Here is a 26,065-nt window from a genome sequence, read left to right on the forward strand (position 1 = left end):
TACTTTCTCTGTTAGTTTTGTTTTCTTGTGGCTAAAAATAGATTTTCATACCTCTGCTTATCAGATCTATATTGTGGTTGTGCGGTTTATTTTTTACCGCACAACCGGTAACTGTTTTTTTTATTCTTCCTGCATTGCCGCCCTCTAATGAACACATTTAGATTCTTTTTAACACTTATTAACAATAGATTAAATGTATACCAAAATAGAAAATCATGTATATTGTTATTTATAGTATGAAAGTACAAAAGTCAGAGTTGGTTACAACCATTCATTTAATCTTAATGACTTTTTAATATACAATTGTTTCATTTTAACAATTGGGAGGCTCCAACAATTAACTTTTGTTAAATAATCGACATTTACAAGAAGGTTTCGACACACTTTACTTCAGCAACAGTTCATATATTTATTGACACTTCTATTTTATTGCCATTTAAAAGGAAAGTTTGCAAGAGTGCTTAAAGTATTGCTACAGTTTTGTTTTATGTAAAGCTTCCCTCCAACGTTTAACAAGCCACCGTGACAGTTGTGTTTTTTTTTTGTTTTTTTTTGGGATCGGGACCTTCCGGGGTCAGATGACGGCGATGGCAGAGCAGACAGATTCTGCCACTACAGGCACATCTACAACCTGTGTCTCCTTGTCTGTGCGTGGTCCTTTTGCTGCGGTGACCTAATGCTGGTGTCCATCGTCTCATGTTACCACTGTCCTGGCACAGGCTCGTATGAAAAGCAAGTGTGGCCTGAATAAGTGTGCACGCGACGCTAACGCCAAAGACTTCAACCAGGAACCGTCCTGTGACTCACAGTGTAGAGACTATGCCGTTATTAAGACAATGAAACTTTTCTCCTTTGCTGGAGCACAAAAATGAGGCCTTGGGTTTAAATGTTTTCAAGCCATTTCCTTTTTACACTTCCTGTTCCTGTGACAACTTTCACCCAAATGCAACATTAGCTCAAATCCCTCCAAGTCCTCTGAAGCAGACTGTTTAACCCTGTAGTAGACTGCTCTGGGTTATATCGAATCAATCTTATCTGTCACTCACAAGTGAGTGTATGACGCATTTAAGACATGAGGCAACTTCTAACTTGAGGTTCCTCTTTGATTTCCTGTTTCTGACCTACAGAGGTAAATATAGACCACGCAGGCTGATCGAAAAAGACATACTGGATATAATACATAGAAATGTCTGCCAGGACTTGCATCAACGTCACATTTCGGGAAATGGCTGGTTGTTATTCTCTTTTTCTATCTTTACAGACCAAACAAATAAGAGGATGTTTCAGTGGTATATTCCACCACACTGCTACGGCTACAGGGTGACGCCAGCTAACATTAAAGGCAACTATTTTACTCAACCCAGGGATCACATTTTATCAGAACGCTTCAGGCATGTGGAGAAGTGAACATCAAAAAGATGGCGGAGGTAGGGCTCTGAGGTGGATGAGGAGACTCGGCTGCTAGGTCAGGGGTCCATGCTTACCAACAAACTGTTCCTTCAGTCTTGGTGACTGTTGAAAGGGAAACGGGAGGAACATGGAAGCGTCCGGTGTCTCTGGCTCTCCCTGTCAGTGGGAGTAGAAACCCCAGCATGTCCAACCAAGAGTCTATGTTTGTTATGAGGGAACGTCCAGACCAGCACGTCTGGCTTCCGATTCTACGTCGATGAGGTTCTCGTCTTCACAGTGTGCTTCATCCGACTTCCTACCGCTCCTCTCCTCTCCTCATCAGTAGGGGGTGAAGAGGATCGGCCCATGCGCGGTGCGAATGGGTCCTGGGGCTGGTCGCAGCAGGCTGAGGGGTGTACCCTGGAGGAGGTGATGGTGGGAGTGAGGGTGGGAGGCCGGGCCCGGAGGGCGCAGGGCCAGCTGATTGGAGGAAGCCGCTGCCGCCATGGCCGCAGCTACGGCCAGAGGATTCGGCAAAAGTCCGGCCGGAAGTGTTTTCGGAAGTTCCTGGAATTTGAAATGAGTCGATTATGAAATTTTAAAAGGTTCTGCAGTTTGTCTCAGATAAGGTGCCTCATTGAAGGTGCCTAACGATGATGCAAGAGTGGGGAAACGTTACCAGGAAGTCTGTGCGCTTCTTGTGTCGGATGAGAAGAGGATTAGGTTTGCCTGCAACTCCATCCCGATGCCTCCGGCTCGATATATGCTGTAATTAGAAACGAGGCAGGAGAGGAGTTGGACTTGGATCCTGATCTGGACGCGTTCCGATCGTCACCATTTTGAGTGTCTCACCTGTTTGAGCTGCAGCTCAGAATTGACTCGGACGTTGCAGATCTCACAGTGGAAGGTGCGTTCCTGAGTGTTGGGGTCACACGACATCTCTCCTCCTTGCTCTGGGCTTGGTTTAGGACCTAAACGGGGGTAGGCTTTAATGGGCCCCAGTCCACTCCGAGCCTCCAGAATGGTTTTGTGTTTGGTACCTGGGACCGATAAAAAAGTCTTTCCATAAGAATAGAATCACCGACATGGATTAAGAGCTGCAAGAAGATAATTTATAATTTAAAACAATTGAACGTATCGATTTTGTACAAAATTTCTACACCCTGCTGTTGTAAGCCAGTCCACTTGGTGGCGCCAGTGCTTTAAGAGTAAATCTGTGTTTGAATAACCTTTGTTATGTGCCTCCAGTTGCGAGAGGGAATTAACAGCTACTTTGCAGAGGGAACAGTAGAGAAGCTTCTTGGATTTCTCTTCCTCGGACTCTCCCGAAGAAGGGCTGGGTGCTGGGGACGGGGTCTCGGGAAGACTGGCTGCTGCGGAATCAGCAGGGGGGGTACTGGGAGTCGCAAATGGGGAAGGAGAGGATGGCAGCGGTGTGCCAAGAGAGAGCAGACAGGGATACTCGCTCTCTGCCGGGCTCGGAGCGGGTGTTGGTAGGGGGCTGGGGGTCGGAGGTGACCTGTTAGAGTTGGACCAGCACTGAGGGTCCTCTGCAAACAACACACGGGTCCCAGGTTAGTTCCCAATATTGGACTCCCAAACAAATCAACTTTATTTCTGATTAAAATCCCTCCACCCATCCATTTTCTGTTTTAAGCTTCCCATATTCCTCAACCAGAGTACCCGCCCATCTCATTCTGTGAGTGTGAGAGGGTTCTCACCTTGCTTGTTAGCATCAGGCTCGGGGCTGGATGGCGGGGGACCTGTTGGGGCCGGTGACGCGGCGGTAGGGGGCTGCTGCTTGTCGCCGTCTTGGGGACGACCCGTCTTGGACGTTTCGATGCCCTTCACTCTTCGGGCATGGCGGTTCCCCTTGTAGTGGGCCTCTGCCTGGCTCTGGCAACAGACATGTCACAATACAGGATGTTTCGCACTTTTCTGTCGCCCTCTGCACATTCGGTCAGTCGTCACACTCCAAAAGCTGTTTTAAAAGTACAGAGAAGTGCGCGGTTCCATCGCACTCATCAAAGGAGCTATTGAGTTGATGCTTTAGGGGCTGATGGGCTGAGGCTGTCATGGAGGATTAGCGTCTAGTTGGGAATATTCTTGCCTTCCTTCACCACTGGTGTAATCACTGAACTGGCCTCTACAAGACTGATGATGGTTATTGAGCGCCGGGATTATCTGAAATGAGCTGCAGGGCTGTGAGGGACCACTGACAGTTGACAGTCAGCTGCCAAGAGTGAAACTGCTCCAACGAGGAGGATCGGCACTTCCAGTTGGAAAAATCGAAGCTGTGACTTCAGTGATTTTCTCTCCTTTCGCTCAACTCGCTTTTTTTTTTTTTTTTTTTTTTTTTCCAGCGGCTGAGCTGTGATACTTCCTGTCTTCCGGCGACCTTCAGTGTCTTAGGTACGACATCGATTTCAGGAATGAAAAGATTGATTTGTGGGAGAAACACAGGAAAGGAAGAGAGATGAATGCACGAACTGTTTGGGACTAAGAGGCAAACTGCCGTCGTAAAATATAAACGACGCTCTGCACACTCGGTGGAGCTGAATGGGATATGCAAAAGGGGGGAGGGAGATGAATGAAGAGAGGGAATCCAAGAAAGAAAGAGAATGAGAGCAAGTGAAAGTCCCTTAAATCCTTCCTCTCCTTCAGACTGATGTGTATTGATGTTTTATCTGCTGCATGATAAAGGAGCAGAGAGCAGAGGCAGCCGGTCTGGCTGCCAGATCTTCTCTGCGTGGTCCTGACAGCGAGGTGGCAGGAAGGAGACGGGGATGGATGAAACGGCATACCGCACATGATCTCTGAGAGGAACGGAAAGGGGCGAGAACGAGAGCGAGAGAGAAAGGTGTCCGGCGTGGCACTGCAGCGGTGACGGCGGCGAATGCAGCACGTTGTGACGTCAGCCTTGCAGCAGAGCCGAGCCGAGCCGAGCCGAGCGCGCGGCAGGCTAATCTGTCCTCTGTGAATTAGAATGCAATTCCAATTACAGCACGTGTGGCTACAGAGAGCCGGAATTGAGGGCGTTTGAATGGCTCCTGCCGATAAATCTGCCCCCATTTGAGAGCTCTCACTTAACTTCAGGGCTTCGGAGGGGAAGACAAAGGGAAATATTGCTCTCGCTTTACACACTTTGGTAGTTTGTGACCTGTGGAACACGGCGGGCTTGCAGCCAGCTGCAGCAGGCACAGCGTTCCTTCATTATTAAAGAACGTCCGCTGTGCCAAGCACGCTGCTGAGGCAGCAGGCCGGACAAACAGGTGGCTCAGAGCGGTCTCACCTAGACGCAAGCACGCGCATTTTCATTTACGTGCGCATAAACATTCCCCGGGGCCCGTATAGACCAAGTGAGAACATGCAGCTCTGAGCAGGGATATTATTAAACGAGCCTCCATAGAGACGACGGTGTGAGGTCAGTTTCAAGTGACTCGCTCCCAGAGTGGGTTCTTTAAACGCCACTGAAATTAGAGCGAGTATTTAGCACTTCATCATCGGAATGCAGTCATATATTTATACCGGCTGGTTTAATTTGGGCTCGATGTTTAGATTAGACGTTACACGTAGCCTGGGGTCATAAATGCAAGCTCTCAATTATCTGTTAAAAACCCTTTTAAAATATTTTGTCATGACAAATTAGGCTCTTGAATCGCTTCATAGTGATTGTGGGTTTATTTCCTGTGCAGGCAGGAGCTGAACTGTGCACAACTCCTGCTGACCAACTGTCAAACACACTTCTTCAAATAAGTCGCAGTCCATCGACTGTGATTGACAGAGGAGGCCTTCCTGGCCTCCACCACGTTCTGGTTCAGTCAAACTTTATGGAATAATTAAACTTTCACCCCAAAACTTATTGTTTGGTTGCGAAGATATTTAAAAAAAATTGAACCTCATAACCAAACCTCCATATCCATGTGTCTAAAAAACCGATTGGACACAAAAAGGGAACAGCTGCTGTCGGCTTTCGTACCTCGGAATTGAATCGTATCTGACAGACGTTGCAGGAAATGATTGGTCGCTTTGTTTTCACCATCGGCAGGCCGAAGGTGTGCGTCATCACCGCCTTCTGGATGGGGTCCATCTGTGAAGGAGCGACCGAGAGCAAGAGTTAGTGGCGGCAGATCAGCTGTCTGATTAGCATTAGCTTTGAGTTTCACTTTAACCCAATGAGGCGCTGTTCCTGATGAGGACTAAAATAGGGAAGATCTAGAGAGGAAGGCATGTTGGGGTGGATGATCTCCATTTTCTGCAGGGACACAGATTCCGATTCTTTTGGATTATGGACGGTTAAGGTGATCAGTAAATGTGAGAAAACAAACGGTGATATGGATATTTGCCATACTTGAGATCTGCATAGGAGAATAGAATAGAGATCAACTCTTGCTGAAAGTGCACACCAGCCCAACTTCATGTGGGCCACATCATTGTTCCTTGAAAGGTTCCCTCTTTTTTAGAAACTCAAACGGACTCAGGCGAGGTCCCTGACCCTTCAGCGGGGTGTTTACGACCACAGCGTTGGGTGTTGTCCTCATTAAATCAGTCAGAGGTGCACGGTGGTTTTACGCAGCCTCTCATCTCCTCCGACTGTGAGTGGCTGCTGCTAAATGAGATGCTTTACACTCTCCAGCTCCAGGCACCAGGGGCAGAACGGCATAATTTGTCAGAAGCCCTGAACTCAGTTTAAATCCGTGGTTGGAAATATTTATAGTTTAGCTTCATTTTTGCTCTTGGTTTCCTCTGAGAGCTGCCTTTAATCTGTCTTATTTTTTTTTTTTAGCTTTCATGCACATTGTACATGCCCAGACTTCTTTTTGACTTTTCTCACCCTCAAATTATTTTGTTGTTACTTTCAAAGCCTTTAATTTACGTCCGTATTGTTTACAGCTTTACATCTCCCCAGATCTCTGATCTTGTTGTAAATGCTATTTTGGCACACATTTAGTCTCGAAAGGTGAACTATTCTGATTTTGAGCTGGTAACCCCGTATTTATTGTTGTAGGACAAATTTTCGTCACTCAGCTGGGCATCCTTGATGCATTTCTGTGTGAGAGCTTTTTAAATCCATGCCCCGACCATGGCTTTTATTCCTTTTCTGCACCTAAGTCAGCCTTCTGTCAAATGGAAAAAACATGCTGGCTGAAAGTTGCATGGATGGACAATAATTCTGTACTTTTGCATCATTTATTGCGCAGAGATCTATTTTAGTCTCACCACCACTCTGTCCTGGGCCTCTATGTGGAGTCTTACCTCTTGCTGTCCTAGCCTGCACCCGCACTAACAGGTTTAAATTAAACAGAGGGAGAATAAAAGCTTGTTGGTGAAGTTGACGAGGGCTGGGTTGTTGCCCCACAAGATGACTTAGAGAGTTTTGCAGTAGTGAGGACGTGCTGGGGACTATGCTTCTGTCACTGGATACCAGTAGAGTTAGGGGCTTCTACCTAGGTGCATTTAGAGTATGCATGCGCATATGTGTGTGTGTGTGTGTGTGTGTGTGTGTGTGTGTGTGTGTGTGTGTGTGTGTGTGTGTGTGGTACGTGTAGATCGGTGACATGCAACTCAATCCGGAAATGAGAAGGAGCTGCAGGAAAATGCTGACTTAGGAGAAAACGGCCTGTCCCCATTGATTAGCTGCAACTCACTTTATTGCAGCAGAACCGTCACGCGGGTCCTCCCACCCTGCTGAAAATAATTTTCGCGGAGCAAAAAAAGGTAAACAGACGTCATCGCTTTCGAATTACACAGCATAAATCTTCTGGCGCGGTAGTTAACGTTGGACAATAGCCGCCCGTCGGTCCAACGCGGCCTCTGTGCAAGCGCGTGCATACCTCCACGTACACTTACTGCATTGAAATTGTGGAAGAGGCCAATACTGGCGGGGTGCGGGGACTCCAGGGGGAACTGCAGGAAGGGCTTCATGTCGAGCGGGGCAGGGATGAGGGATGGGCTCCGGAGGAAGGCAGGGACCGGCCCCGGTCGGTTCACGCTTCCTGTGGAAGAGACACTAATTAGCCTCATTAGCACCCGTAGCACTACGAGAACAACCTGGCATTGACCTGTCCTGCACAGATTTGCATGTTATATCATGCTGTCTTATTGAAGCGCCCAATTATTATTGATGCACCAACTGTTCAGACAGAGCAAACACCTGCAGACTGGAAAGTCTTCCACACTTTCACCTGTCTCCTCTCCTCCGCTCGCTCGCTTCTCTCTCAGCAGTAGCTCAGCAGCACTAAATGGATGCACTTGAGGAGTCTTCTGTGATGGGCAGGAGGACTAAGCTCCTTAAGCCTCACAGCTGGGGAGCCACAGATATCTGCCTTTTCTCCGTTTCTCCCTCTGTCTCTCTCTTACCAGGCAGCATTATCTATCCCCCCATTTCATGGGCCTTATTCTGTCTGCCTGCGTCTGTATCCTCGCTGCAGCGCCGGCCCTTCTCGCTGCTTTATTCCCTCTCATCCTCCTGTTTTCCTCCCTCTTTTCTCTTCTTTTTCCCGTAGTCCTCCTTTTCTTGCTCAGTGAAAAGCCAGCGGGGTGCCTCGGGCCCAATCTGACTACGTAGAGAGAATTTGTATAATCTTTTCTTCGGGGAGTGCGTGCAATCATCGCCCTTTATTGCCGCTGCTTTGCGATGAATACTTAACAGTTTTTGTTACATTTGAGAGGGGAAAAACTGGTTAATTATCAAATTGAGGGGAGGAGAGGGCTATTTTAGTCGCAGCAGAGGAGGCAATTTAATCAGATTTAAAGAACATACTGGCAGGATCAGAAATAGATGGAGGGGAAAGACTCATCCTGGCATTTGTCTCCAGACCATAATCAGCTGGAGCTCCGTCATTTGTGTCGGGACACATGAGAAGGAGGGTTGCAAAGTAAGACATGAAAGCACAGGGGTCGGGTTTTAAATGTCCTTCAGACATGCCACGAATCCCACAGCTCACATGGTGGCCATTATCACCTCCGCAAGACACACACGCGCACGCCCGATCAAACAGTAGCTGTGAGTGAACTTGAAGCTTGAGATTGGGATTCTTTCTTCTGCGTCGTCTTAATCGATCACATGAAGTTTGTTCACAGGTGAGGTAAATGATGAATCTGCATCTAACATATCTGCGCACCCACAGATGTGGACACGATGACGCTACTCCATCTTTTAATACTCCGCGGCATCGCCAGTTTGCCCGACAAATTCATCGTCGTGCTCCAAGGTTGTGACACGCTGACTTTTACAAAGATGGTCGTGGGTGTTTACAAAAGAGCAGCTCAAGTAAACAACAATGTTTAAGCTCTGAGGACACGAAAAGCTCTTCCGCCATCTTTCAGCAAAACGTGTTCTTGACATTCTTCTGTTTAATCTCATTTCATGCATCACGGCACGTTTAAAGGTCAGAGGATCTCTGCATTGACTTTGCAGGTACCTGACAATAGCGTGACGTGTTTAGCGCTGGTATTTTCACGCGGTGTTTTTCGGGAGGGGGCGCATTTTTCCTGGCTGAGAGGAGCATCCGCAGCAGCAGCAGCAGCAGCCTCTCGTCCTCCCCTCCTCCTGAGTGATTTACAATGACATCAGATAAGTGGACGGCGCATCTCTTCAGCGGCGTGCGCATTGATTGGACACATTCTGAGTAGCGTTAAAGTGTTAAAGGGCTGCCAAACTCTATAAATCCAAACCTCGACATCTATTGCTCTTTCTCACCGCTGAAATGAAGCTCATTGTCGCGCCAGCGTGTCCTGAGACTGCTGTATGTGTGTGTATGTGTGTGTGTGTGTGTGTGTTTGTGTTGGGGGGGTCAAAATGCAAATGTTCGATGTTTGGGTAATAGGTTATCGAACTTTGATTTTGAGGGAGGCTTTTGTATAAAAATGAAGAGGAGACAACCAGAGACGGAATATGAGTGCGGCAGCGACCCTCCCCGAGCCCGACACGTGGGGGTGTGTGCTCGCGCCAATATGCTGTGACTGAGGCCTCTCAAATTGGCAATTCATTTAGCCAATTTAGGTCTAATGATCACAGAGGTAATGTCAATGTCACTGATCGCACTGGAGGCTGTGGGTATTCTCTGCATGTCTGTTGCCCGGAAGGGGACCGAGGGGGGACTGGGGGTGGGGGAGATGCCGTCTGAGCCAAATGATGTGTGATGAGAGTCAGAATAACTGCCAGGTCCTGGACGCCACACTGAGACATACAAACAAGGTAACCAAACGCAGCCTCTTGTAATTCCCGGCCGCTGCGAACAGAATGCTTTAAAATGAGCACGCATAAGCCAACATTAACCCCCCCTTCCCCCAACCTCAGAGAGATGAGAGGAAGCAACTTTCTTGTCCAGGAAACCCTGTTTCTGCTCACTTTTTTTCTTTACATTTTGCTGGAAAAACCTATCTGATGCCGCCTTGGCCGCTCTAAAATCCCATATTTATCAACGCCGCGCGGCTCCCTTCTTGCTTCTCATGCTAATCCCGTGTGGTGTAAATGTAACGTTACTGCGTTAGAGGGTTCAACCTTTGAAGAGAACAGAGCGGCAACTTTGCCGTGACTGCAGGGGGAAGATGGCTCTGTCTTAGTGTCGCATACTGCTACTGTGAAGGACTGAGCATGAAATCCAATTTACTGCAGCTCGGCTTACCCTCAAGTCAAAGGCGGCTATTTCAACCCAGGCAGGGGACAGACAGGCAAAAAATAAAATACACACACTCTCACACACACACACACACACACACACACACACACACACACACATGCGCGCCTTTAGTCCAAAATCAGACTCTGAATGGGCAGTTTTCTAAAGGAGTGGGTGAAGCTCGGCGCTGATTAATGTTGTGTTTGTCCAAGTGAAATGTGGAAAGTGGAAAAGAAAGGCCGGGGCGAAGAGGAGAGCCGCGCCGCTGAAGGAGAACACACTTGATTCCGGTCCACACTTTGTTTTAATGATAGATGCTCTGCACCCAGTGGCCAGGATTAAATACCACCTCCCAGGAGCTGAAGTGTGTGCGTGTGCGCGTGTGCGCGTGCGTTTAGCGCTGTGCTCTTGAGATAAGCTTGTCCTTCTGCTGCTCAGCTCCCTGATTTCAAACATTACTTGTGATTAATGAGTACTTTTATTTTGGCCTATTGATTGTGTTAACCTCTAATTCAAATTTCCATCGTTACGTAAAGACATTTGACAAAACTCCACCGTCTGAAGTGGCTTCATAAAAATTCCCTATCGGTAAAGAACTGGACACAATAACCCAAGAGGAGCAGGGAATGAATGGCGCCGGGGATGGGCGGACGGAGTCGATTGAGCGTGGAAAAGAGGTCTGGATGTGGAAGGGAGATGAAGTGGAAAGAGAGGGAATGCCAGGAGGGGGAGGGAACGCATGTTCTGAGGTGAGTCCAAGGTGACCAGAGGAGCCCAAGAACCATTTTAAGCTGCAGGTTCATTTCCAACCACTGAGCAGCAGCATCTGACACACAAAAATCTGTAAAACGAGTGAAAGCGGTTAAAGGTTAACTATTTTCTTCCCACGAGGTCGTCTATCTGTTACGTCTTAACGTACGGTGAACAAACACAAACCTCCAAACGTGATGATGGGTGATAGAGACAAAACAAGCTGCTGTCCAGCGTGTTGGTCAGCAGTGTGAGCGGCATGTTTTTGCTTCTGCTGCCTTTAACTGGCTGTGCTGCCATTTTTCTACCTCGGTTTGACAGCATTAAATGGTGGAGTAAAATATGTATTGTTTGATTACATTTTTGAAACCCCCAAAATATCAAAAAGCACATAAAATACAATAAAACAAGGACATGACAGGGCGCTTTGAGCCATTTCATAATAATTATAACTATTCATAATGAAAAGGCAGATAAGTGTGAAAAATCTACTAATAGAGCTGCAATAAATACTTAAATTGTACATTTATTAAGCAGTTATCTGCTCCAGCTGGTTGCTAACTCAGTTTCTCATTCTGCATCGGTCCTGATGCTGCAGAGGTAAACAAAACAACGTGACCCGCAGCCTCATCGAACATCATTATTCTATACGTCGAACCATTTACACACCTGCGGGCAGAGGCCGACGGAAACCCGAGAGCGGCGAGTACACAAGCAACCGATCCGGTGCGCTGAAAGACGAGGGAGGGCTGCGGGGAACAATGCTGCGCGACGCCAGGTGCTTCTGTTTGAGTTTGCGCCACAGACGGTGCACAATGGAGAGATGCACTCAATCTTCAATAGACAGAAAAATAGAACTTTGAGGCTGTGGAAACTGCAGCTTCATATTAGCATTGTTAACGCAGTGTGTTTATACTGGTTGTGTCAGCATGGGTTTCATGCTCGCTGCTGGAGAAAGATCCAACTGGATTAAGGAGAAGAACAAACAACATGGAACTGAGGGCTGCGGCTAAGAGCAGCAAGGCTGAATCGGAGGGGACATACAGTGTATTTGTACAAGGTTAAATAGGTCAGTGCTTAGTTTGAATAGAAAAGGAGAAAATCTCCAAATCCCCCACTTGAATTCTGGCGAATCTTTCGCACGACTCCCGGTGCACTAATGAGGAAGTCGATGAACTCCATGGACATGCACGTACTGTGTCATCAGCAGCAGCACCAAGTGGAAGTTCACAAGTGGATGATCCATCTGACAAGAGTAAACATTGAAGATCTGGAATGTGTTTGAACAAGGTTAAATAACAGTCCGTGTGGAAAAGGAGAGGAAAGATTGGGAAGATTTAAGCGAGTTGGACCTGCCAGCATTTAGGATGGAGGACTTTCTCAGTCGGTCTTCCCCACTGACCATTTTCTCTGCACTAATTAGGCAGGCACGGAGTTTTGAACTTCTGGAGTGCGTCCTTGGAGTAAGATACTTTGAAGTACATATTTGCCGCCATTTCTGCTCTTGCTGACTGAGGTGAAAAGCATTGTGGGATAGTACGCTGCTGCATTATTAAACTATAGATAAAATGGGCGGAGCAAGTCCACATCTGGTAACCTTGGAGCGTACGCAGTTTGCAAGCTTCGATCTGGAACAAACAGCTAAGGTCTAAGGAACCTAACGAGGGACTGTGGGACTTAGCGAAATCCAGATCTGTGGAGGCTCAGCAGAACCAGGTTTCAGGCTCCACCGCAGCAACAGGTTAGGAGAGACAGGCCAGGGCGGCGAACGGTGGCTGTTTGGAGGTTTTACTGGAAGAACAGACGCAGCCAGTCTTGTTGGACAACTGCCGCATTGGCTGACTAACCCGATACAATGATGGCTGTCAAAGAGCAGAAGCGGGCAGCTGTGATAGACGTGACCGTGACATCAGGAGGGGCAAGAAAAGACGAAGGAGCACCAGGGGTTGAAGGAACAACCAGAACATGCAGAGCGACAAATTTTATGCTTCGTATCTCAGAGCAGATGACTCAGTTGAAATGCCAGCACTTTCTGTGCATCACAATAATAGACAGTCATGTAGTTCCTGAGGGCTGGGATGCTTCAGGAACACACACACACACGCACACACACACACACACTTATGAGATGCTGATACAAGTCCTGGACCTTTTTCCATCTCCGGCCGAGTGAGGTCTCTGCGTCAGCCTCGAAGAAGCGCTGGCCCGTTTCTTAAATAAATCAAGACTTCAAACCTCTGGGTTTGAAATATTCATTGCTAAAATCACACAAGAGTTACTAAAGCGCCTCCCTCCCCGACAGAGATGAGCTCCAGCCTTGGCACGGCTCTTCAACCTCCACGGCTGATCGTGTAGACGCCGGTTCCTGTTTCAGGCCGAACCTCTCAGTATTTGCAGTGGACGGTGGGTTTGAGGCTACAGACTCAGAGGGATTTACGTCATGGAGACAAGCGAAGACGTTTCCCGTCATCCGTCTGTCAACTCCAGTCATGGAAGCTATGTGAAATGTTTGGGACTGTAAGTAGGGAGGCTTTACAGTTTATAAAGCCTGATCAGCTGACGTAAAATACCTAATGTGCAGCTGCAGCTCGAGATCAAACTCAGATTACAGAGACCTGAGCAGGTGTTGACGCAGAATATTAATAATGAATGGGAATAATCAGATGGTCAACCGCTAATCCAGACGGCAATTTGAGGAAATGTCACGAGGCAGAATGTAGAATCTGAAGGGGAAGGAGCAAATCACGATTGTTTTACATCAACATCGTTCCTTTGTTTTATCACATTTATCACATTTATGGCATAGAAGGCTCGCCAGTAGAGTCACATGACCAAGTAAGCAATCGATTTAAGACATGGTTAATTTCCAGTTAAGCCATAATATCTTCACAATAAGCTATTATACCTGCGTGGATGAACAACATGTGTGTCTGTATTAGAGACAGAGACAAGGTGTGTGTGTGTACTCTTGTATATGTCATGTAGTGAGGACCGGGATGCTTATTCCACCTGACATGGTTGGGAAGCAAGGACATTTGGGTTGGTTATCAAAACTTTGAAGGGCTTTCTGAAGGTTAAGACCTGGTTTTAGGGTTCAAGCTAAGGTTTAGCCATAATTTTCAGAAGGGGGTAACCTTGGGAACAGTCCTCACAAAAATAGCAGTACAAACATTAGTGTCAGATTGTGCATCTTACATTTTTGGTCAGTTAGGGTTAGGGTTAGGGTTAGGGTTTGGTCAGACATACATAGAAGACACCTATTTACAGAACTAAAAATGAGTGAAGCAGTGCTGTATACAAAGTGGTCTTTTGGGGGTCACACACACTCTGTCCACCAATTGAGCTGGTGTGTCCTAACTTTTGTAATTGCATTGGACAACAACTTAAAGTCTAGTTGAAAAATCGGTTGAGGGAACTCAAGATCGATCAATAAAGACTGGACTGCATTTCTTTCATCATCCCATCTGCATGACAACTGCAACAGTTTGTCCAAGTTAGGAAAAGCGCGTGTGTGACGGACAAGTGCTCTCCTGACAGAGGGCATCTGTAACGTTGAACAAGTTAAAAAAAGAGAGAGGAGCTTTCTGGCGCCTTCTTACCTAAGATCATGCTGTCTCCTGCGACAGAACTTCACTCCTGCAGCTCGTCTTCGTGCTCAAATCTCCCGTTTCTCAGCCAGTTAACGACGCAACTCGAGTGTTCGCCTCACAGACTCAAAGACATCCAGTCTCACGACCTTTGCTTTCCATCCCGCCGATACGCCCCCCCTCCATCTGTCCGCGCGAGATGCTGGATGTGCAGCTTTTGACGCGCGTCTTGTGTTGCAGCCAGACGTTGTCAGGAGAGGAACACGGCGGCAGCCCTCGGCGTAACGCAAAATGCAGTCGGTCCACTGCAACGGAAGCCTGTAATTTATTCACTGTTCCATATTCACTCCGGGAGGGAACACCAGAGAATACAGCTGAGATGGAAGCCCTGCCTCACTGGAGGAGCATGCCTCCCACTTGCTCTGTCTCATATTTTGGGGTTGGGAATATCCTAAAGGCACCTTGCGTTCCTGTCCTACGATTGGCTGGACACTCTGCCAATGAACGTGCGCGGAGCTGAGCCTTTTCATGGGGTGTTTGGATCAGGAGGCATGTGATAATGCTGCTGTCGGTGGCGCTCTCCTTTCCCCTCTGTCACTGTTTTGTTGCTGCTCACTGTTGACATTATGGATGAATGTTTCATTCCATCCCCGACATCTTTAAAAAAAAAAAGAAGCCCCGATCCTTTCAGGCATAAGCGCCTACAAGGAATCCGTCTCCCCACCTGACTTTTACAGCCCGCGTTTACAAAAAGAGCAGGGCTGCAAATGCTGAGTTCACACTGCAGCTGTTCACTTGAACAACGACGCGAAGGGAGACAGAAAGGAAACGCAGGCACAGATTAGGCCGACAGCTCCGGAGGGTTGGAGGGGGGCCGCGACGGACTGCGCTTAACACAAACTGACTCCAGATGAAAGTGCGAGGTGATGAAATGTGCCGGGTGGGTTTGAACCGCAGGACGGGAATGACGCCTTTCTGACAGGAAGATAGCTTGAACTGCGTGGCCCACCCATAGGTGTGCTTTCAAGACTTCCATCAAACTCTTTCCCACAAGACCAGCGGTGTCTTTGGACGACCTTCCAGTGTGTGTGTGTGTGTGTGTGTGTGTGTGTGTGTGTGTGTGTGTCTTATATAAGGTTTCCTCATTAGTAGAGTCAGGCTGAATAATGCAGTTAGGTGTATTGTTGTCGCCAATGGTTTAGGTGCTAATATGACTTTCGGAGGTGAAGGGGCTGATCCAGCACGACTTTAATGGATGTCACTATGGGAAACTGAAACCCGACACGGACGACACACCATCTTGTCCATGCGTGTGAGAATGTGTGCCTACTTCCCGAGGGAGTTGGGTTACTCGATTGTTCAAGCCCTTTGCTTTAAGGAGATAAGTAGAACGATAACACACGGTGAAAAGGAAAGATATGGAAAAAGTTCTAATGACTGTTTGATATTCCTGAGCATTTGTGAGGACACAAAGCATCATTAATGGGCTGAATCTTACAACAAACACACACGCATATAAATATTAAGCTCTCGCATTGTTTTTAGTGTAGATATTATGAAGTTGCTTTGTTGAATTCATCTGTTTCAGTCCTGTAAGGTGAAAATCAACTTTTCTCCACCAATTTACACTCCTACAAAATAGATTGTAAAACATTTGGGGTTTTTTGCCTTTCAAAGTCTCTATGAGGAGGTGTAAGAATCCAGGACAGTTGATGGGTGGCAGCCGTGCGTGAATGCAGCCTTCAGGGCCGACAGGGGTCAATCTCACAATAGAGAGCAGAGTATAGAAATGATATACGGCGGCTACGGCCATAACTGAGGAGATTAGAGGGAGGGAGGTGGCGCTTTGTCTACCTTGAGTCGGTGGACAATCTGCTCACAATGGAGGGTGATGGGACAGGCGGGTTTAACCCCAGCAACACCCGACATCATCCCCCATCACTGCTGTCCTGTTCTGACATGGATGAACCAAGAATCCAGCCCTAAATGTTGCAAAGTGACTGCATACTTTAAAATCAAAGCCCCTTCCCTCCCTTTCTTCCGTCATATCCATCATATCTAATGTGTGTGAAAGGTCAGAGATCAGAGCAGTCAGGGTTCTTGTCTGGCAGAGGTTGTTGATGCGGTTTATTCGAGATTATTTCCATCAAAGGGCCAAGCCATCAAAGACTCACGCCATTTATTTCTGCTCAGAAAATTGCAATAATTGGGCGCCGGCGGCTCAGCCCCTCTTCACTTCGTTTTAAGGTGATCAAAGGAAGAATGCTCCCCTGTGAATAAGCACTGCTCACCGGTCGCTGGCTCACTTACCTGAGCCCCACATCGGTGGCGTCCGCTCTGCACGCGCAAGTAAATCCAGATCCTATAAAGTCCGGAGGTCAGCGTGTCAGTCAGCATAAAACAATTGAGTCAGAGTTCCTCCCTCAGCAAAGGGATTCTCATGCCACGGTGATGAAGCGCTACTTCCACAGCAAGCAGCCGGCGAGAGAAATGCTCACAAACTGTGGCTGCATCAAACAGCAGGAGGCTCGATGTCCCGCTTCTGCATCTTCCCCTCCGTCTGTTTCTGGCTCTTCATCTTTTCAAATTTCTTTGAATCCCGCTCGGCGTTCTGGCGCGTTCTCCCTTCGTCTTCCCCTTCATGCCTTCACCTTTTTGTTATCCAAAGAGCGGGGGGGGGGGGATAAACAAGTGCACGAGATTCCAGAAGGCTAATTCTGCTGCTTGGAACAGTGGAACTCAATACGTGACGACAACTGTGGAAGGAAGAAGACGAGAGCGAGAGAGAGAGAGAGAGAGAGAGTGCGAAAAAGAGGTGGGGGGCTGGAAGCGTATGGGAGATCAGAGGAAACGTGGACTAGACTGAGACTGCTGGGGAAGACGACCAGGTTAAAAGGTTGTTGAACACAGAAACAAGAAAACCCGAAACTCAGAGCCGGCTTGTTATTCAAATATTTTCCAGCCTCCAGCATTTACATTAGACTGGAAATCGCATCAAACATATTCATCCAACTGCTAATGCTGAAACAGAATATTTGAGCTGAACGACACTGTTTCAAGTGCAAGTTTCCTGTTGCACAGAGTGGATAAACTACTGCTGCCGTGGTCTTTATAGCGCACAGTAAAACCTGCGCTTGTGGCGCTGTTAATCAGAGGATTTAAATATCCGCATATTTTACAGCTGCTGTAAAACGGTGACCGCCACAGGTCAAAAGTGCTGATACGGCGGAGGCGCTGACATCCCGATTGGCTGTCGAAGCCCCCACAAAACACACAAACAGGATCCAGCTGGGTGTTTGCAAGCTGTAATGTGGGATCCCCTTGTGCCAAATTCGGCTCAGATGTCGTCGATGTGCTTACATGTGTCTCTTGAGAGAGCTGTGAGGGTACTGGGGGAGGGTGCGGGTGGGATGGAGTGGGGGTGGGGGGGGGGTGGGGGTGAGACTGACGCAGGGCTTGATGTCGAGTAAATGTCAGACTAATTCTGATATGCTGGACTGTGGGGTGAACGAAGTCAGCTCGACTTTATGCTGCAGAATCTGAGGGGTGAACGTTAACATGCAGGATATTGAAGCAACACGGACCGTTGGGGATATTTAATCTCAGCAGCCAGCTGACAGCTGCACAGACCGGCACAAGCTGCTAATAGGAATCATTTTCCCACCACATGAACTGTTACCAATAACTAGGAACCAGAGGAGGAATGTTTTTGAACTTCAGGGAACAGGGGGTGGGGGTGCATAACTTGTGCAGAACTTTCCTGATTGGCCCAAAACCCCTAGCTGTTTCTTACATTCAGTATTTTAGATCCGTTGTTTTGCTGCAGCTGTAGGGTGGATGTTGTTCCGCCTATATGTGGATGACACCCCGCTGTAACTGTAAACCACAACTCTAAATAACATCGTTTATATCAGTACATCAGCAAGGCTGGCTCATCCTGACATATGTCCAAACGGTAAACAGTCTTGGAGGAGATTAACCCAAGGACAAGTAAACAGCTCACAAGCTGCTGGCTGTTGCAACAGCCGGGTGCATGTTAGTCAAAGTGCAGGGTGTGAGCATACGTTCACGTCTCTTCTCCCCAGCGCAGGTCTGCTTTCACACTCAGACACACCTCAATAGCAGGTAGCCACATTTAGCCTTACAGAGGATGGAGCAACACATGCAAGTAGGTAAAGCAGTGATGGTTCCGTCAGAGGAAGCTGTGCTCACTTGAACTACTATCCTGCTTTAATCTAAGACCTTTAGGTCCCAAACTTTCTTCTCTGCATAATATAAACATGCGCAGCAACACCTTCTGGCCAGGCGTCACAGTTGGGCTGAGGTCCAGAGGGGAAGGACGGCAAACTTGAGTAGTAAGCACATTTCATCAGAGTGGAACAGTTTTACACACACACACGCACGCACGCACGCACACGTGCGTGTGCTAAAGCACTCTCATTTTATCTGCAGTTGTGTCTTCACAGTACTACTCATTCTAGAGTCTGCGGACTGATGCAGGTCGGTTGCTGGTCTGATTGTGGATCATCAGTCGACGGATGTCTTCATTCAGTATGTTTGGACTGAAACTGTATCGGACTCACAATGCTGATATGCTAAAAGCTTTTATTTGCATGGTTCATTTTGCATGGCTGTGCTGATGCTAATAACTAATAGTTCATATGTAATATGACACTTTGAATATTTGTCCTTGGTGAAGGTCAAACAAGGCAAACTGCAACACTGTGGTCTAAAAATGACTTATTATTGATTATTTCCTATTCATTTGTTTTATGAACTTTCATCAGCAAAATTATTGAGTTGGGATTTTCTCCATGCAACAGCAACAACCCCCCCCAATAAAAACCTGGGTCTTCTTCAGCTGGTGCAACTGGTTTTGGCTGCCTTTCACTTTACTGTTCCAGCAGCTCTGCAAAAATGTTTCTTTGTTTTCTTCACCTCCGGCATAAAAGAAGTAACCATGTCTCTCTTTCCCATTAGCTTCTGCTCTTCAGTGGTGCCTTTGAAGATTAAGTCAGATCCCCCTGATTAATCCCTTTTCATGTCCCTTTCACGGCAAATAATTACAACGTTTGATACAATCCTGGGCTGGAAAGTGAGGACAGCATGCAGATTTGTGATAGAGCAGACTCCCCCGGTGCAGTCATTAGCCTGATTATTCTCATCCAAACACACTCCACCAGCAGTTTACATGGAAATAGGTTAATTTTATTCCCACTCTCCGCCCATTCTGCTGGCACGCCCTGCTTTATGCATTCCAGTCTCTTGTACAGCACCGATATCAAATCCAACATACAAGATTGTCTTCGACATTTGATTGCATATTATTAATGCAGTATCTTCCTGTACAGCTGTCGCCACTGGCTTTACAGACGGAAATGGAACTGCGCTGCCACCTAGTGTTGAAATATGGCATTACTTTGGCACCATGACGCACTGAGTTTCTCCCGACTCTTCTGTCATTTTATATTCGGCCATTACGAGCTTTCTGAAAGGAATGTGTTCTTTAACTGATAGCTAAATGATTATTAAAAGTGTCAAAAACCTTAATTTGTTGTAAATTGGTGCTGTATTGAAAATATTCAATTACTTATTTAAACCACTAGGTGTCAGCATTACGCAAGTATCGTTTTTCTCTGGTAAAACAATTCACTTATTTAAATGTACAATTAAAAAAAAACCTTAATGAAGATCCGCGGAGATCGTGCAATGTAATTTTAGGAGCATTCTATATTTGCTATACATCACTATAATCCTTTAAAAACTGCTAGAAAAACTACAAGACGCGTCAAAAAACTCGTCATCACAAGAAACCCCCGATAGTTCACGGTGACATATTTAAATTACCGTTTAACAAAAACATAATATAATTGCATGAAAAAAGTATATAATAACATAGGTATTAAATGATGAATTACTCAATAACTAAAGAAAAGAAGCATCTTAAAATGGGAAAGAGGAATTTAATGAATAAGACAAATAAGTAGAAAACCAATGTAAAGCGACAGGCAAATTCATTATTTGAGTAAAACTCAAGAGCAGATCAGCATGCAGATGTCTCCCTTCTGCATCTGTTGCTTTTTGTCTTATTACATCATTGTTGCCTGTGAATGATGTGCTGCTGTCCTCTCCTGTCAGGATTAGTGTGTATTCAGACACTGAGCTGCTTAATTCTGTTTCATTCCAAATAGCCCAAAATACCCCAGGCTGCAGATTTACAAGTACATTTGCATTGATAGGAAAGAACATGAAATATCTTTATTGTAATTGTGTGATTGACAAATTATCAGTGTTACTGACAGTAAAGAGGGCCATAAAATCAAATTTTGCTTAGGGTCTCATGACCCCAGACAGGCTCGGTCCTGATGCTCCCTTTTACACTTTATATCATTGTTGTTACATATGGAGGACATCTCTGGACACATGGAAGGAAGAGGACAAGTTCCTACATGTACGTTCAGATGTTGATGTAATCTTCATCAAGAGGGTCCTTGATTTCTACAAAAATCAAACCTTCCCTTTGCTACGATGAAAAAGACTTTATAGAATTGGACCGCGACATGAGGCATACTGAGCCATCATGTAGCTCACAGTCAAGGGGGTCAAGGGGGTAAGAGCGAGTGCAGCCCCCAGTTAGTCCTGGGTGCAAAAGTGCCCTTTTCAAATGGAAAAACCTTTTGTTGTGCTAAGACTCTGGTCTATCGACTCAGCCTCATCCATCATGTGGATTAATGACGAATATCCCACATATTCAGTGTCGGTTTCGCATTTTCAGTATTAGTGTCTCAAAAAGGAATAAAAACAACTGCGTTTTAACTCTTAAATTCATATTCAGGCAAAGTTAGTCCCTGCTTTCCTGGGTTTTACTCCAGTGAGAGAGATGAAGGCTTAAACTAATCCTTGAGAAAACAAAGTGATATATTTCTACCCGCTCAGGCCGAGCGTGGGATGTTCATCAGTGTGCTTATCAGGATTATCAGACTTTCATCCATATTATATCCTCAGACTTTATACTTACCAAACACTCTGGTCACGTTGGATGGACTTCATGTGCGCCGCAGAGAAAGCCGACCAGCAAACAAGTTGTCCTGGCTGTACGGACAGTTCCCACCAGTGAGCCACAGCCCAGGGTGACCTTCTGACCCTGTGGTCGACCCCTCAGTGGGTGGCCTCCACACTGACCAGCACAGACCATCAATCCACCACTGGAGCGGCGTTGGGATCAAAATGATCTCCTTTCAGTCATTTGCTCTCCTCATCTGTTTGTTTCAACTGTTTTTCTTGAGCCTCATGTGCTACTGTCTGTCCGTCTGTCCATCCATCCATCCATCCATCCATCCATCCATCATCATCCATCCATCCATCCATCATCCATCCATCCATCCATCCATCCATCCATCCATCCATCCATCCATCCATCAGTCCCTCTATCTATCTATCTATCTATCTATCTATCTATCTATCTATCTATCTATCTATCTATCTATCATCTATCTATCTATCTATCTATCTATCTGTCTGTCTGTCTGTCTGTCTGTCTGTCTGTCTGTCTGTCTGTCTGTCTGTCCGTCCGTCCGTCCGTCCGTCCGTCCGTCCGTCGTCCGTCCGTCCGTCCGTCCGTCCGTCCGTCCGTCCGTCCGTCCGTCCGTCCGTCCGTCACATTACTAAATGACCAAATGCCAAACAACTGATTGGATTTTACTGTTTTATTAACATCAAAATGAAGCAAAAATGAAAAGAACACAGAAGATTGCCAAATGTTTCAAATGTTGCCCGAGTCGTTTCCAGCTCCCCCCCGTCTCTGTCCTCTCTCATTCCCCCAGGTTTTTTCCCCGACTAAAATGCCATTTATTATCTAGACCCAGACCAGAACTCTCTCTCTCAACTGATGCACAAATGAGGAACTTGAGCTCAAAACGTGTAATGTTTAAAAAAGACCAAAGAAAAACCGTATTTACAAATGCACGCGCGCACACAGCTGCATGGCAGAATTCCATACATAATGGCTTAAATTAGAAAATAAATAGAAATACATTACATTTATGTGGATCAACTAATTTAGAAGTGCTTCGATCACAGTAACGGGAAAGTTCTCGGTGCTATTTGGTCATCATTGTGCGTTAGAACATGTTTTCTAATTCTACCATTTCCAGGGTGCTAGTCTAAGAGCCTCGCTCAGGTAAACACACGGTGTGTGTTTTTCTGCTCCTCTGCTAGCAAACTATCTACTCAGTCTCAATGTTCTTTAGTCTCTGTAGATGGAGGTCATCTGTCTGGGAGGCATGGAAGGTGGGCGATAAGTGTCGTACGGAGCCTCTAATTGTACATCGTAGCCTGTCTGATACATATCCTGGTCCACGGGGGAGGGGGAGTAGTGGTGTGGCGGTGGATAGTGTGGCGATGGTTCCTGTTTGGGGACTCCATTGGTGCTGATGCTGAGCGGTGGCGTCGGGGGTCCGTCGTAGGGCGGTGTTCCAACGCCGGAGTTATACTCGTTTGGTGAGTGATTCTCATACACCCCCCCTTTCATCGCCCTTAGGTGAAGCAGGTGAGCAGAGTCAAAAGTGCCGTATGGTGGGCTTGGCAGGCCCGGGGAAGAGTAGCTGACCACGCCGCCCAGAGAAGCGTGAGCAGGCTGGACTCTGTGTCGGTCCTCGGGCCTCGTTCCTCCGGGAGCCGGTCCCAACTGCAAACAGCCAGCCACCAGGTTTGGTGGGCTGTGAGAGGCCCTTGCACAGGGTCTCCATGAAGGCCCTGCTCTCGGTAGACAGCCCCCCCTCCAGGGCCTCGGACAGGGCGCAGATGTAGTTGCGGGCCAGCCGTAAGGTCTCGATCTTGGACAGTTTCTGTGTTTTGGAGTGGCAGGGCATGATGCTGCGCAGGTTCTCCAGCGCGTCGTTCAAACCGTGCATGCGCGAGCGCTCCCGGGCATTAGCCTTGATACGCCTGGCACGGAAGCGCTCCACACGGGCCTTGGTCATGCGCTTTTTCTTGGGCCCCCGTCGTTTGGACTCACCGTCATCCTCCTGGCCCTCCTCGTCTTCCTCGTCTTCCTCGGCATCCTCACTGCCCATCTCTGGGGCCTGCTGAACCCCCGCGCCTGCTCTGTAGCGGGGCGATAAGACGGACGCGCCTCCGTCCGGCGAGCTGGAGTCGCCATCCATCCACTGCTGGGGGCCGACCACCTCCTCTTCCTCACTTTGTCTCACGTACGGTTTCATCATCATACTTGAGTACAGAAAAACACACACGTGTCACTCACATGCTCACCTTCATTACTAAAAACAATGAATAAAATCAACTGTACGATAGAATAAAGATACAATGAGACGGATTAAATTCTTTTTTCAAAATAGTTTTGAATGAATCTTTTTGTAATTTCTGGCTGGAATCATGAGCCGAAGTTGACAGTCAACCTCAGTGGCTGCTTCTAAACTGATGGAGACAATAATCTATGTATGATTTAGGTATGTTAAACCTCCACCATCAGCCAGTGACAACATTGCATCTAATTTTGATGTTCAAACCATCAGTAATCATCAACAATGAGGTGGAGTAAATGAACCTTTAAGATTGATACAAATTAGGTTTTTGTTCGTTTGTTTGTTTGTTTTAAATGCCTTCTAAACTTAATAGCTTATCGTCCAACTACTTTTATTTAAAGTATCGGAAGATTGGAGTGATTTCATCTTTATGAAAGTTCCAAAGCCAGAGAATGGAACACGATTGTAACACACGATCCGTGTCCGTCTGTCGGGGTTTTACAGCCGCATTAGTCGGGACCTTTTCAAAAGCCCTGTAAAGTATGTAATCTGCACGATGGTGTGTATAAACATTACTAAACAACAGGCTGTAGTGATATTCAATAGTGTAAACACTGTCTTCCACATGTGCAGAGATCGTCCGGACCGGATCAGCACCGGACAGTTCCCTCGGTCTCAGGCGGCACCGGCCGCCACGACACTCCAAACACGAATAAAACCTTTTAATGTTCGACTTTCATATTTATTGTGCCCTGTTTCCCCCCTCCTGTCCCCCTCTCAAGCACGTTAATCCCGGTCAATTTGTGAACTGGTAATGCTCCAGCGAGATAAAGTCACCGACAGGACCTCAATCTGGGGCATGGCGGGATTTACTCCGTGGATGAAGCGAGCACGGGATTAAAATGAAAGATCGACATGCTCAGATCACAGAAGACTGAAAATGAATCAAATCTGGGGCTTTTCGCAAGGGCCGAAAACATAAATGCGTGATTGTGCAATGGAAATGAACGCATCTGAAATTTAGTAACTTCTTTATGAGCCTGCATGTGTCGCTTGTATAAAATAAAATAAAATTCTGGTTTACACCCCCTCAACCCCACAAGCTTGACAGCGGTCAAGGAAAAAAAGGACAAATATAACCAAGTAAAACACAAATAATTGGTCAAATTGGGACGGATGAGTGTTTTAATTACTCCCTTTGATCACTTTAAAACCTGATGTAAACTCACCCATGCGGATGCGTCCCAGACCTCCTCTGAAACTTTGTGCTGTCCTCCCTCGCTCTTCCTGGCAGGGCTGTGTCCCTCCGCTGTCTGTCCCGCCCGCAGTGTCTCTGCGTGGGTCCCTCTGCGGGGTCTCCGGGTCTTAACTCCCACGTCGAAGCTCCGCCCTCTGCTGCTGTCACAGATCTCTTGACGCGCCCCGGCTCGCGCGTGGCCGGCTCGTGGCTCGGACCCCCCCCCCCCCATGGTGATGTGAATAAGCTCCCTCCGATACCGCACACTCTCACACGCACGCACCCGCGGACAGAAGAAGAAGGGCCTTTGTTGAAGGCGGCGCGGTTCCCAGTCGGTTGATCTTAACTGCGTGTGACAGCCCCAAGTTGTGTGTGAGCAGGTGTTTGCTGCAGCCTCTTCCAGCCAGCCATCCCTCCACATCCAGGACAGGAGACGGGCTGCAGGCTCCGGTCACCTGGGAGACCAGGCAGGGGAAGTTTGGACACACAGCTGGGTATTCAGGTGAGGTTGGGGGAAGTGTGAGAGACCTGCAAGCCTGGAATGGAAGAAAACTCCAAAAAATAAGAGTCAAATAAAATAAAAACACATCACATATAGTTCCAAATGAAATTTAATAAGTAAAGTCTATTTTCCATGGGGGGCAAGTGTCTTACTATTTTAGTTTTAAATACTATTTAACTCTTCAGATTTTTATTTCGATGATCCAATAATCTGATGTCCAGTTGACGCTCGTCACCACCGATATGAAGAGACGCCCACGTGATCCAGTTCCAGGGTGACCCAGCCATACGCCTGTTCAGACCCAGTTCAGTCTCTCCCCAAACAGCCCCCCCCCCCCCCCGGAGTCTCTGGCTATTCCTATTCCACACCTGCAACCTGAGCTGGGAATAGCAGCGGCGTCCCCAGAGTGGCTCTAACAAGGGAGCGTAGGAGGCCTGAGGATGAGACAGTGTTTCCATGGGTTACGCTCAAAGCGCCTTCAATTCTGATAAGCTAAATATTTATAAGCACATTTAGTCCTCTGTCCGACTTCAGAACGAGCTTCCTCCAAACTTTTAACATCCTTTCCTGTCCATTTGAATCTTGTCCCCGCTCTTTGCTTTCTCGTTTAGCTTGACCTGTTTACCGTAAAAGGGCCCCGACGTCCCTCTTCACAAACGTTGCTCATCAGTGGCTCAGTGCTGGATCTGAACCCCCGCTGCAGATGGTCTGCT

The 26,065-nt window shown here is 47.1% G+C and overlaps 1 protein-coding gene and 1 pseudogene across 3 annotated transcripts; both read right to left on the minus strand.

The window, feature by feature from the left end:
• Positions 1–257: 257 nt before the first annotated feature.
• Positions 258–17,034, minus strand: LOC130524544 (zinc finger protein 385A-like). 3 transcript variants are annotated; one of them, XM_057030787.1, is made up of 8 exons: positions 16,661–17,034; positions 7,240–7,385; positions 5,369–5,479; positions 3,111–3,285; positions 2,619–2,939; positions 2,242–2,429; positions 2,069–2,155; positions 258–1,956 (listed from the first exon to the last, which is right to left on the minus strand). In XM_057030787.1, exons 1-8 carry the CDS (start codon positions 16,671–16,673, stop codon positions 1,729–1,731), a joined length of 1,269 nt encoding a protein of 422 aa, XP_056886767.1. In that variant the 5' UTR covers positions 16,674–17,034; the 3' UTR covers positions 258–1,728. The 3 variants fall into 3 exon arrangements, with proteins under 3 accessions (XP_056886767.1, XP_056886768.1, XP_056886769.1); XM_057030788.1 differs by lacking the exon at positions 16,661–17,034 and adding an exon at positions 14,363–14,780; XM_057030789.1 differs by lacking the exon at positions 16,661–17,034 and adding an exon at positions 8,814–9,671.
• A 5,007-nt stretch (positions 17,035–22,041) lies between these two features.
• LOC130524305 (neurogenic differentiation factor 4-like) lies at positions 22,042–24,968 on the minus strand (annotated as a pseudogene).
• Between the last annotated feature and the right edge of the window lie 1,097 nt (positions 24,969–26,065).

This window comes from Takifugu flavidus, chromosome 4, assembly GCF_003711565.1.
Source record: "Takifugu flavidus isolate HTHZ2018 chromosome 4, ASM371156v2, whole genome shotgun sequence".
NCBI lineage: Eukaryota > Metazoa > Chordata > Actinopteri > Tetraodontiformes > Tetraodontidae > Takifugu > Takifugu flavidus.

Bases quoted from the DNA above. Each gene is read 5' to 3' on its own strand.
- LOC130524544 (XM_057030787.1), bottom strand. The intron at 5,480-7,239 runs GTAAGTGTACGT...GCTCCTTCACAG, and splicing joins TCTTCCACAATTTCAATGCA to ATGGACCCCATCCAGAAGGC. The intron at 3,286-5,368 runs GTACGAAAGCCG...GTCTGTTGCCAG, and splicing joins AGATACGATTCAATTCCGAG to AGCCAGGCAGAGGCCCACTA.